This window comes from Pezoporus occidentalis, unplaced genomic scaffold (genome assembly GCF_034315485.1).
Source record: "Pezoporus occidentalis ecotype Australia unplaced genomic scaffold, CSIRO_AGI_Poc_V1 ctg68, whole genome shotgun sequence".
Lineage (NCBI taxonomy): Eukaryota > Metazoa > Chordata > Aves > Psittaciformes > Psittacidae > Pezoporus > Pezoporus occidentalis.
The window spans coordinates 6,032,887-6,045,643 of NW_026916030.1; the positions used below are offsets into that span (position 1 = coordinate 6,032,887).

General features: G+C 45.2%; 1 protein-coding gene across 1 annotated transcript; it reads right to left on the minus strand.

Moving 5' to 3' along the window:
* Positions 1 to 4: 4 nt before the first annotated feature.
* On the minus strand, positions 5 to 12,561 carry GLE1 (GLE1 RNA export mediator). Its single transcript, XM_062641516.1, has 16 exons — positions 12,431 to 12,561; positions 11,597 to 11,815; positions 10,530 to 10,655; positions 10,201 to 10,349; positions 8,334 to 8,394; positions 7,799 to 8,053; positions 6,814 to 7,042; positions 6,152 to 6,267; positions 5,187 to 5,256; positions 4,695 to 4,837; positions 3,994 to 4,184; positions 3,382 to 3,511; positions 2,951 to 3,055; positions 1,924 to 2,006; positions 1,692 to 1,755; positions 5 to 262 (listed from the first exon to the last, which is right to left on the minus strand). Exons 1-16 carry the CDS (start codon positions 12,542 to 12,544, stop codon positions 194 to 196), a joined length of 2,124 nt encoding a protein of 707 aa, XP_062497500.1. The 5' UTR covers positions 12,545 to 12,561; the 3' UTR covers positions 5 to 193.
* Between the last annotated feature and the right edge of the window lie 196 nt (positions 12,562 to 12,757).

Below are 12,757 nucleotides of genomic sequence, written 5' to 3' on the forward strand. Positions count from 1 at the left end.
TCATATGTTTTTGCAACAAATGAAACACAAGTTTGTCCTGCCCAACGTAAGTCTTGACGAATTTAACATCAATAGGTCGATGGAATATTTTCCTCCTCATTCCTCTGTATACAGAATAATTCTGCCTTTACTTGTAAACAGGAATCCAGGTCTGAAAGCACTGACATCCAGGGGGAAATAAACATAATCCGATTTATGATCTCCAAAAAGAAGACTGCAGAGTTCCCTTTGGTAATGGAATCTCCTTCTGCTGTAGACATTCCTGGTGGAAAAAGACAAAGAAGAAAGAAATGTGGGTCTTAGTTTGCCGTCTCTTCGCAGGAATTTTGACAGATAGAATCATAGAATACTTAGGGTTGGAAGGGACCTTAAGATCATCAAGTTCCAACCCCCCTGCCATGAGCAGGGACACCTTACACTAAACCGTATCACCCAAGGCCTTGTCCAACCTGGTCTTGAACACTGCCAGGGATGGAGCATTCACAACCTCCCTGGGCAACCTATTCCAGTGCCTCACCACCCTAACAGGAAAGAATTTCCTCCTCATATCCAATCTAAACTTCCCCTGTTTAAGTTTTAACCCATTACCCCTTGTCCTTTCACTACAGTCCTTAATGAAGAGTCCCTCCCCAGCATCCCTATAGGCCCCCTTCAGATACTGGAAGGCTGCTATGAGGTCTCCACGCAGCTTCTCTTCTCCAGGCTGAACAGCCCCAACTTCCTCAGCCTGTCTTCATACAGGAGGTGCTCCAGCCCCTGATCATCCTCGTGGCCTCCTCTGGCCTTGTTCCAACAGTTCCATGTCCTTTTTATGCTGAGGACACCAGAACTGCACACAATGCTCCAGGTGAGGCCTCACAAGAGCAGAGTAGAGGGGCAGGATCACCTCCTTTGACCTGCTGGTCATGCTCCTTTTGATGCAGCCCAGGATACGGTTGCTTTCTGGGCTGCAAGCGCACACTGAAGCTGGCTCATGTTCATTTTCTCATCCACCAACACCCCCAAGTCCTTCTCCATAGGGCTGCTCTGAATCTCTTCTCTGCCCAACCTGTAGCTGTGCCTGGGATTGCTCCGACCCAGGTGTAGGACCTTGCACTGCTAATAAATGCACCAAAATTCATTTTTAAATGAAAGTACAAGCTCTGAAGCTCTCATATTTTAATATCATAATCTAAGTCAATACAGAACAATTTAAATCAAATATTTTACAGGTTTGCAAGCTTTCTTAAAGAAAAGACGCAGAAATGCTCAACAAATGCTACAGAGAGCAGATCAAACTGTCTCCCTCCACATGTATCTGATCAGGGCAAGAGAGAAAACCAAGCAAACCACTGATAAAAAATAGCTGTTACAGAAATGACTCAGCAGAATCCTCCTCAGCATACACCTCTGCTCTTACTGCAGCCAAGCTCTCAGAACTTCACTTGTGAATAAAACACATTTTCTCAGAGAAAAACGAGATGCTAGGTAAGAAAGCAGCAAGATTTTTCACATCATAACTATCATTAAGGTAATGCAGTAACTGAGAAGTTTCCAAAGAGGGGTTACATCATAGTGACAGGTCTGGACTGTCAGGAATGCTGCAAGCAGTGCTGGCCTCATTAGTCAAAATGATGCAGATTATCAAGCAAAGGGAGAAAAAACCCACAACCAAATTACTTGAAAACTAAAGAAAAAAACCACTTCTTTACCTCCAAGAACTGTCTGAAACGCATCAAAGAGCCCATCTGTCTAGAGTTGGTAATGGCTTCAATTCTGCAGAAATAACAGCATGTTTCAAAATCCACTTAGAAAGGTGGGTTTGATTTACGAGTGGGTATGGGGGTGAATGGCAGAGGTTGGAAAAGATGAAGGAACCACTTAAGAGCAAACACAAAGTAAAAGCCAAGGATTATTTCACTTTCCTAAGCACAGATACCATACCTTGGGCAATAGTCGTCTTGGATAAGCAACATAATTTTCCAGAACTGAGCCTGATACTGTTTCATGAGAGCATTGCCACAAACCTGTGGTACAGAAATCCACAAAGACTGGGTTCAGAATTGCATTTCAGACTAGCAGGACACCTTCACGGGGCCTGTTCACTATCAACCACTTCATATTTCAACCAGACAGTTAAAGAAATGTACCTACACCTACAATAAAACAAGCAAATCCTCTAAATGCCATTAATGCTGCCACAACCACCTTCTTTTCTTGGTGACTGAGGGTTGGCCACTGATACCAACCTTACATTATTCTTCCTCTCATTCTAGTCTCCCTCCAAAAATAACACCATTCCCTATTACCATTTGCAAGAATATACTCTGGTCATTTCCCCACTTCTATTACTGCAGTGTGGATTCATAAGCTTTCTTCATTCAGTTTACAGGAGAAATGTTCCTCAACCTTCACCACTACTAACAGAATCCCCACTTTACTTTTGTCATTTCCACTTTTACAAAATCCATTAGAATGCATGTGATAAGCAGAGAAGCTGCTTGTGTTCAACAGTGTCTCCCCAACTTCAACCTTTAACTGTGTTTTATCTAGCACAGGCCTATATCCTAGGATATAGGATAAACATACATCAGGCTCTATCCTTTTCAGCCTGAAAAAAACATGTTTTACAAACTAATTCAGGCTGAAGAACACAGGGCCTTATTGCATTGTACAAAGTGATGCCAAATGCTCAGCAGACTTTATTCTTACAGGGCCACGCATAAAATACCACAAACCTTAAACGGAACCAAATAAAACAACAGAAGGTGCATGTGTAAAAACTTTTGGTTTTAAATCACTCCACTCCAAAGCTGTGTTTGCAAGAACATGGAAATACTCACATTCCCTTCTGAAGGAAGTACGAACTGAAAACATCTGCTGCTAAAAACTCACAATGAACCTCAGCTCAGCAATGCCTTCCGAAACTAAAATGGCACCAATTTAGCTACCAGCAGTCTGCACCTCTTACCTCCAGAAAATCATACAGAAGTGTAGCTGTCACATCTGCCAGAGGCTCCATATTCAACATCTGAGCAAGCCAGCGCCATCCGTGGTGTAGCCCATGAGGATGTGGCTATAAAGCAACAAAAAAACTACAAGCTACCCACCACTTGTTTTACGACCTGCAAAACACTATTATCAAACCAGGCAGCTTTCTGATTTACTTTCTTCTTTCTATTTTGCCATAACCTAACATAAAACTTAGTCAGTATGAAAATACAAAGAAAGGAATTATATGTCTACATTCCAAATGACTCTGCATTGCTTTGTTGATTATGGTTATGACCATCTCCCTCCAGATATATTGTGAGCTGGTTTAAGTTCAGCACACCTTCACTACTAATCAAGTTTACAATGCATTTACTAGACTCTTGGGATAGTAATGCTGTACACACATACCCCTTGTTTGTTTCCATAAGGCCACCGGAGCTGAATGATAGCAGCATAAAGACGGATCAGTCCTGACATCCGTTTAAGAAAATGATCTTGCTCTTCCACCTTAGAATCATTAACTTGATATCCAAGCATCCTAAGTATGACAAAATGTTGCATTAGTTGTATCAGTACAGCAAAACACATTCACTTGAGTCCCTGCAGTTCTTAGCTTACTTTAAGTCAACTGTATTGAGTAAGGGATATGCCAAAACCACACAAGAATTAGTGCAGAGGCTGATCATGACCCTCAGAATCACATGTTCCACTATTTTATACCATATAGAATATTTAGGTTCTGTACTGGATATCTCAATTCCAATCAAGCTATGTCTATCAAATGTTCTTTGAGAAGGATGAGGAAGAAGCAGCAAAAGCTGACTTCCAAAGCTGAAGGACACAGCGTCCTTCAGGAAACAGGGTCAGGGGAGCCACACACTTGTGTGTTAATCTCCAGAGTCTATGCTAACACATCACAGTGCCTGTGTAATCCAAGATGGGAGAAAGCGGAGCTCACTCATAAAAACACAGTCTTCACCCTTGCAGGGTTCATCTGAAGAAATCCAGTAACAAACTTACTTCTGATATTCTTCCATAGAAGTCCCCTCTTTCAATGCAGGGTAAAATGGCACAGCATAGGGGCACTTTTTGTGCAGATGAGCTAAAAAGAGGTCTCCAACTCGAGGGTGCATTTCCCAGATTCCTGAGGCCACCACAGCAATTGGGAAAGCTGAATCACGGTGAGAAGATACTTCTTCTTCTCCTTGATTCTGGAGAGGGGAAAGGAAAGTCAGTCTCCAAACCCTTCAAACTACTTCTCAGACAAAAAAAACCCTCCTCTTTCTTTGTGTAGTTTGCCTCTACTGAAGGATCCCACTGCTTCCATGTTTCCTTTCTTTTTGTTGTTCCTCCCAGTGCTGGCAAGGTTTTGAGTATATATATATATATATATATATATATATATATATATATAGCTTCATGGTAGATCATAAATAAACTATCAACCAGTTCTCCACTAACACTGTACCTAACTAGATCAGAGTATGTACCACTTAAGCTTGGGATTTAAAATAGTTCTCCTAGAAGAGATGGAACGGAGCTGGGAGGGAAAGAGAGACTAAGTTCTCACTTGTTTTTAATCCAAAAGATGCTTTCTCTAATCAATATGAACATTAATACATGCAAGCTAAACACCTAGTAATCTTGTTCTTAACAGCCGAAGACAGAGGACAATGTCCAAAAGAACCTCTCAAAGCACCAGCACCAGAACATTTCCTCACCACAAATTTCTCCGCAAGTTTGTAATAAACAAAATCCAGTCCCTGTGGATGCTGAGTCACTGATACAGATCTCCCTCCACTCTGAACAGTCTTCCCAGAGAGCAGGTTATTGATCTTGTCAAATATCTCTCTCAGCTGAGAGCCTGCAAATATATCAGGAACGTATAGAGACAGAAGATTAGGAAAGAGCAGACAAGCCTGGACCAGACCACATTAACTTAACAAAAAACTAGACCTACATCCTGAAGGGCAAGGCACCTCAAACTGCATGTTTGCTACATCTGATTAAAGAAACTTAATCATGATGAAGCAAGATGCCTCTGAGGGAAGCAACAAAACTTCAAAACATAAGCAAACACTGTGCTGCAAAGACTTGGACTGCATGCAAGCAGCTTTCTGCTGTAGGGATGATTACAGAAACATTAGGTATGTTGTGTTCTATTAAAGGCAGAAGGCATTTCAGTTGGATTGGGTTCTTGGTGTTTTCCTGACCTGCAATTCGAGAGATCTGGCTCACAGGGATCGTAGCTGCTTTCTGCAAGTCTGTTTTTATCTTCTTAACCTGCAGAATAAACAAACAACTTTACAAACCTTTACAGACAAGTAAAGTAATACGATAGTAGAGATTCAGAGCAGCCCTGCGGAGAAGAACTTGGGGGTGCTGGTTAATGAGAAAATGAACATGGGCCGGCAGTGTGCTCTCACAGCCCAGAAAGCAACCATATCCTGGGCTGCATCAAAAGGAGCGTGACCAGCAGGTCGAAGGAGGTGATCCTGCCCCTCTACTCTGCTCTCGTGAGACCTCACCTGGAGCATTGTGTGCAGTTCTGGTGTCCTCAACATAAAAAGGACATGGAACTGTTGGAACAAGTCCAGAGGAGGCCACGAGGATGATCAGGGGACTGGAGCACCTCCTGTATGAAGACAGGCTGAGGAAGTTGGGGCTGTTCAGCCTGGAGAAGAGAAGGCTGCATGGAGACCTCATAGCAGCCTTCCAGTATCTGAAGGGGGCCTATAGGGATGCTGGGGAGGGACTCTTCATTAGAGACTGTAGTGATAGGACAAGGGATAAGGGGTTAAAACTTAAACAGGGGAAGTTTAGATTGGATATAAGGAGGAAATTCTTTCCTGTTAGGGTGGTGAGGCACTGGAATGGGTTGCCCAGGGAGGCTGTGAATGCTCCATCCCTGGTAGTGTTCAAGACCAGGTTGGACGAGGCCTTGGGTGATATGATTTAGCGTGAGGTGTCCCTGCCCATGGCAGGGGGGTTGGAACTGGATGATCTAAAGGTCCTTTCCAACCGTAACCATTCTATAATTTTATGATAGTTTGGATGCGCAGACTGTTTACAGAGGCTGCCAAGTTAGAATTATTATTATTATTTGTTAATGAAAGCTGTCCTATTCCCCCTAGAAATGAAGATAATTGCTCTTCAGCAGTATTAATCATGTTCATACCTCATTGTTGTCTTTGCAGTTGCTGATTCCTCTGAAAGCAGCAACACACTGCTCAGCAGCATCTTGAAGCTGCTGGTACCACTGCATGGTACTTTCGTCTGCCTTAACTTGAAGTCCTGGTAAAAAAAAAATTAAGCAGAAGACTAAGAAAGACCAAAACCTCTAAAAGACCTTAAGAAAACTTAAAAAAGAAAATGCAAGCAACTAAGAGCTGCAGGAATGGTCTTCCCCAGAATTTAGCTTAGAAAGTGCCATGGTTTAACATAAACAGACTACAGGTTTACTAAGCTGAAGTCCTTCTTAAAGGAGGATGGTTAAAACCATCAGGTTTTAACTTAGGAGGAAGCCATTTCAGTGATCTGTCCTTGTATGTTTTATTGTATTATGCACAACCCATCTACAGTGGCACCATGTTATTCTTTAATATTCCAATATATGGCACACAGTCTAGGAAAGCAGGTTTTGCTTCAGTTAATACAGTCAATTTATGCTGCATCCATTTCATCTCACAAGTTTGCTGTCAGTGGTCCTATACCCATTTTGCTAGTTGGGCTAAAAGTAAAGGCTACAAGAAGGTATGCTGTCACAACAGGAAGATTCCAAAGTAGTATTTAAACTAAGCCCATAAGGAGGGAAAGGAAGAAACAAAAATCCTAACCAACCTTCCTTCTGCTGCTTTCCCCCAGCCTGCTGTGCAGGGGCAGGAGTCTGAGCGCTTGTCTGCTCTTTGTTCAGTGACCCTTTCTGCTTTTGTTTTGCTTCCTCTTCATCTCTCTTCTTTTTTTCTTCCACAGCTGCAGCGATTTCTTGCTGCATGCTGGATATCAACCCTCGCATCTCCTGCAGCGCTCGTTCAGTATTGGCCACATCTGCTTGAGTAGGGAAACCTTTCTGTCAAGAAACAGAGGAGGTACATATAGCATCAAACTTCGCTCTGCTATCCGTAGACCAACAGCAAGAGGAAGGAGCTTTTGAAGCATCAGCTTTCAGATCATTGGGAGCTAACCACACATTTCATCCTCTTTGGTGAAAATACCATTTTCTCCTTTATCTGTACGTAACACAGGTCATAATATCTGTGAATAATGCTAGTGCACGACTAGATCTCACAAGATCTTGAACAACAGAAATTAACAACACACTGACAAGTGTAAGGGAAGCGCAGTGCAGAACTTTGACAGCTCTCTCTGTGACAAGCTGGAACAGAGAACTAGCCTTCTCCTGTTTTATTTCTCCACGTTTGTATCCCACCTTTAAAGAAACAAGTTTTCAAGGAAAGCTAGTTCCTGCACAAAGGCAGACAACTACAGGAGAATCATCATGTATTTAACAATTTGTGAACCACCCTGCTTCCATGGTTGTCTCAAAAGGGAACTTTACAGCACCAAGAATTTATAGCATTTGAATACTGAATCTTTCTCCTGTAGAAATCCTCATGCATTTTTATAAGCCATTTTCAAGAGAACAGCTGAAGTGCCATAGTAAAGAATTCTCCTTTTAAATTAGATGCTTAATAGGACAAGTATCTAAAAGCATTTCTGTGACATCTTATTTAGCAGCCTCATAACAAGCTGCCTTTGAAGACAACAGCAGGAAGCTTTACGAAGGAATGACAACCAACGTTAGAAACAACTCTAGAGCCTCTACCTCACTTGTGGTGCGGATGAGTCCTGACACCAGCCCACAGATCTGGTTGCCACGATTACTGTATGCAGAAAGATCAATTCTTGGCAAGTCTTTGTGTTTGTAATTGGGATCAATCTGCTGGTTAAGCTGCAGCACTTCCTCCTGGATGGAATAAAGGCGACGCAATCTTTCCTGGCTCTCTTCCTTACGCTGACGCTCCAGCTCCTCCTGACGCTGCCTCTGCTGCTCTGCCTCACGCAGTTTGAGGTTTAATACCTGGGGAGAGAAAGACCCAAGAGACACAAAATACTTAAAAAACTCCAGTTTTACAGCTCCTTCCTGATCCGATGCCTCCAGTTTTACAGGTCCTTCCTGCTCCTACAATACATGTGCTTTTAACCACATTTCCACAACAATGCAGCAGGTGTCTAGGACAGCACCAGAAAACACTCCCACTCCAGGGGTGCATGTAAATACAAACAAATCAATCGGTCTTTCCAGTTCCCACCAAGTAGTCACAATCTCTTATGAAAGACAACTCTTAGAAGTCTCAGACCTTTGCTCTGTGTCGGTGTTCTTCCTTCAACTTCTCTTGCTGCCCTTGAGCCTCCTTTGAGCTACAATACACAAAGACAGAAAAACTCTATTCAAGACATGCACAAGACAAAATACAAACACACAGCAAGCTACTTTTCATAGAATCATAGAATAGAATAATTAGGGTTGGAAAGGACCTTAAGATCATCTAGTTCCAACCCCCCTGCCATGAGCAGGGACACCTTATGCTAAATGGTATCACCCAAGGCCTTGTCCAGCCTGGTCTTGAACACTACCAGGGATGGAGCATTCACAACCGCCCTGGGCAACCCATTCCAGTGCCTCACCACCCTAACAGGAAAGAATTTCCTCCTTATATCCAATCTAAACTTCCCCTGTTTAAGTTTTAACCCATTACCCCTTGTCCTTTCACTACAGTCCTTAATGAAGAGTCCCTCCTCAGCATCCCTATAGGCCCCCTTTCAGACACTGGAAGCTGCTCTGAGGTCTCCACGCAGCCTTCTCTTCTCCAGGCTGAACAGCCCCAACTTTCTCAGCCTGTCTTCATACGGGAGGTGCTCCAGTCCCCTGATCATCCTTGTGGCCCTTCTCTGGACTTGTTCCAACAGTTCCATGTCCTTTTTCTGTTGAGGACACCAGAACTGCACACAATGCTCCAGGTGAGGCCTCACAAGAGCAGAGTAGAGGGGCAGGATCACCTCCTTTGACCTGCTGGTCATGCTCCTTTTGATGCAGCCCAGGATACGGTTGCTTTCTGGGCTGCGAGCACACACTGAAGCTGGCTCATGTTCATTTTCTCATCCACCAACACCCCTGAGTCCTTCTCCACAGGGCTGCTCTGAATCTCTTCTCTGCCCAACCTGCAGCTGTGCCTGGGATTGCTCCAACCCAGGTGTAGGACCTTGCATTTGGCATGGTTAAACTCCATGAGGCTGGCATCAGCCCACCTCACAAGTGTGTCAAGGTCCCTCTGGATGGCATTCCTTCCCTCCAGGGTATCAACCGAACCACACAGCTCGGTGTCATCGGCAAACTTGCTGAGGGCGCACTCAATCCCACTGTCCATGTCAGTGACAAAGATGTTGAACAAGACCGGTCCCAACACCGATCCCTGAGGGACCCCACTCGTTACTGCTCTCCAGCCGGACATTGAGCCATTGACCACAACTCTTTGAGTGCGGCCATCCAGCCAGTTCTTTATCCACCGAGTGGTCCATCCATCAAATTGATGTCCCTCCAATTTAGAGACAAGGATGTCGTGTGGGACAGTGTCGAACGCTTTGCACAAGTCCAGGCAGATGACATCAACTGCTCTACCCCTGTCCATCAGTTCTGTAGCCCCATCATAGAAGGCCACCAAATTGGTCAGGCAGGATTTCCCCTCAGTGAAGCCATGCTGGCTGTCACCAAGCACCTTGTTGTTTTTCATGTGCCTTAGCATGGCATCCAGGAGAATCTGCTCCAAGATGTTTCCAGGCACAGAGGTGAGACTGACTGGTCTGTAATTCCCCGGGTCACCCATCTTCCCCTTCTTGAAAATGGGGGTTATAGTTCCCTTTTTCCAGTCGTCGGGAACTTCACCTGACTGCCATGATTTCTCAAATACGATGGCCAGCAGCTTTGCAACTTCTAGATAAGCTAGAGGAACTTTAACTGTCACAGATACAGTCTTTTTCTCACCAATGAAACCTCAATAGCAGCCAAAGATCTACTCTGGAAAACAAATAGTACCAGGATAGTTAAGGTAAAAGCAGCAGGTGAGATTTTCAAGCACAAGAGACCAGCACAGAATTGTCCAGCACAAGAATTAATCCTTATGTTGATTACATGCTATAGCACTTTAAGGATATCAGAGCTAATCTTACCTCTTCTCCATTACTTCTTGCAAATCTTGGAATTCCTGATGCTGCTTTAGCTCCTTCAGTTCATCAAAGCGCTTCAGTTGTTCACTGGCCAGGTCATACACTGCCCTCACCATCTGCTCTTGCTGCTCCTGCCGTTGCCTCAGCCCCTCCTGCAGATTGCAGAGGTGCCACAAGAACCACAGTAGGGTGATCACAGGAATTTAGACAGAAGAAAATACAAATTAAATTGGCCAAAGTCATTCAACATTTAGGATAACTTTAACCAGCACATTGCTACACAAGGTTACGTAGCTCTCCTGTGACTCATATACACCCTTTTCTTCTTTTACCTTTCCTTTCAGCCTGTGCATCTCCTCATACATCTGAATACAGCCTTCAACTTCTGTAACTTTAGATGGAAGAACTGCTCGGTAGAATTCTTGATCCACTTCCAGCAGATTGCGGTCATCACTTCCCTGTGTGGCCACCACAAGGCAAAATCAATGTTAGCAACTCCTGGAGGAAACCAAACCAAGTCTCCTAAACTGCACATTATTTGCAGAGAAACAGGCAGAGGAGTTAACCAGCGCACATTTAGGGTGGTTATATACCCCAGGAGCACAGCTGCACCACCTGGAGTGTCCTCCGTCATGTACACAAGGTTGGGATAAGTACTTTTCCCAATCATTAAAATTGGGAGTAGAGATATCAAAAGCCTATAGGACACTCATGAAGACCAAGTGTCACCTAGCAGGCTTGACAGGCTCCCCATGTTCTGTTAACATTGAGTGAAGGTGTTAGACTATCAGAAGTCAAGACAGGTTTCTCTGAATCATTCTTCAGGAGGAGTCTTCAGACTCTCTTACAACTCTTATCAGATCTTGCAGCTTCATTAAAATGATTTCCTCACAGTATATTTCTTCAGTCTAAATGGGGCCAAGATGACGCAAAACCCTGCTGCTCAGTTTCATTGTTACGTGGTGAAGTCATCATTTAATGCATAGCAACAGATGCTTGTATTTGTTTCCTTTTCAGGTGCTTTATCAACTTCATTACCTCCACCACGCAACTGCTCATTCCCCAACTTCCTACCCTATTGCCTTGTAAGAGAGCTGCAACACCTCTAAGTCATTTGGAGACTCCAGAGAACCCAAATGGATGAATCCCATGCTGCTAATCCATATAATTATACCGCTCCAACTAAATTTCCTTAATTACGATAAAAAAGAGAGTTTGCTTTGGCCTACTGGAAACATTACTCTATGAAAATCGTGTTCATAACAATTTTATCATCAACTGTTAGCCTTAGTTGAAACTAAGCACATTTTCCCTCACAGATTTACAGAGCACCAACCAACCTTTACCAGGCAATTTATGGCAGCCACTTTGCTCACATACGGGTTATAATCAGAGCTACCTTTGTTTCACTTGGCGCCGTAGATGAAAGTGGTGAAAAGCCCTGTTTGCCAGCAGAGGTGATCTCCAGAGATGACTGTTTTGTGACAGGAGTGGCTTCTTCAGGTGTTGAACTTCCAGAGGGTGCCATTTCTTGGTCCGATTGCCCAGTCACTCTGTCTAGGACCCAGCCAGAATAAGGGGACAGCTCAAGAGGAGTTATGCACCCTTCCAAGATATCCTAGAGAGAAAACAGCTTCTGTGAAGGCAAAACTGTGAGGGCGCTGAGGCGCTGGCACAGGGTGCCCAGAGAAGCTGTGGCTGCCCCATCCCTGGCAGTGTTCAAGGCCAGGTTGGACACAGGGGCTTGGAGCACCCTGCTCTAGTGGAAGGGGTCCCTGCCTGTGGCAGGGGTTGGAGCTGGAGGAGCTTCCAACCTTCCAACCCAAACAAGTCTGTGAAACACACCAAGAAAGCAATGAAACATTAACACCGAACACGTTTGCACAAGTCACCAGGTGCTTTATGACAGCTCACTACCATCCTTTACCCATCTCTCCCGCTGTCTCGTCAACACCTTTTCCAGGCTCCCTTAGTTTTGCAGGGCCGCCATGCTGGAACCTCCTCCCTGAAGCCCGCAAGGTTTAAACGGTACAAGGGAGCCGGAACCCGACCTGCTGCAGGGGAGCAGAGGGGCCCGGCCCTGATACACTGAGCAGCAGAGACCCCACAAGGGCGAGTTAACTGCTCCAAGCCCTCACAGGAAACCGATAGATAACCCCTGGGCCGAGTCACGGATCCCCCCTCACAGACCCTCTGTGGAGGCCCCCGCCGCCCGCCAGGAGCGGGCCCTCACCTCATCCTGCAGCCAGTGCGGGCAGTACCTCAGCTGGCCCTTGCTGGAGGCGCGCAGGGCCGCCAGCGTGTCCCAGCGGAGCTGCCGCGGCTCCATAGCGACAAGCGACTGCATGGCGGCCCCGGCCCGCGGCGCCCTTCCGCTTCCTCTCAGGAGCGGCACGTAACAGTGGCGGCTGCCCCCTGGCGGGCAGGCGGAGCCCCGCGCTCCGCGCCACGCCTAAGGACCCGAGTTCGAGTCCCGGGGAGGGCGCCTGCCAGGGGTCTGCGGTGGGGATGTTGCGTGGGGCACTGAGCCCACTTTGCCCTGCAGCATTCACAGCCTGGG

Bases quoted from the DNA above. Each gene is read 5' to 3' on its own strand.
- GLE1 (XM_062641516.1), bottom strand. From the start codon at position 12,544: ATGCAGTCGCTTGTCGCTATGGAGCCGCGGCAGCTCCGCTGGGACACG. The intron at 8,054-8,333 runs GTCTGAGACTTC...TTCTCTCCCCAG, and splicing joins AACACCGACACAGAGCAAAG to GTATTAAACCTCAAACTGCG. The intron at 4,838-5,186 runs GTCAGGAAAACA...ATATATTTGCAG, and splicing joins CCAGATCTCTCGAATTGCAG to GCTCTCAGCTGAGAGAGATA.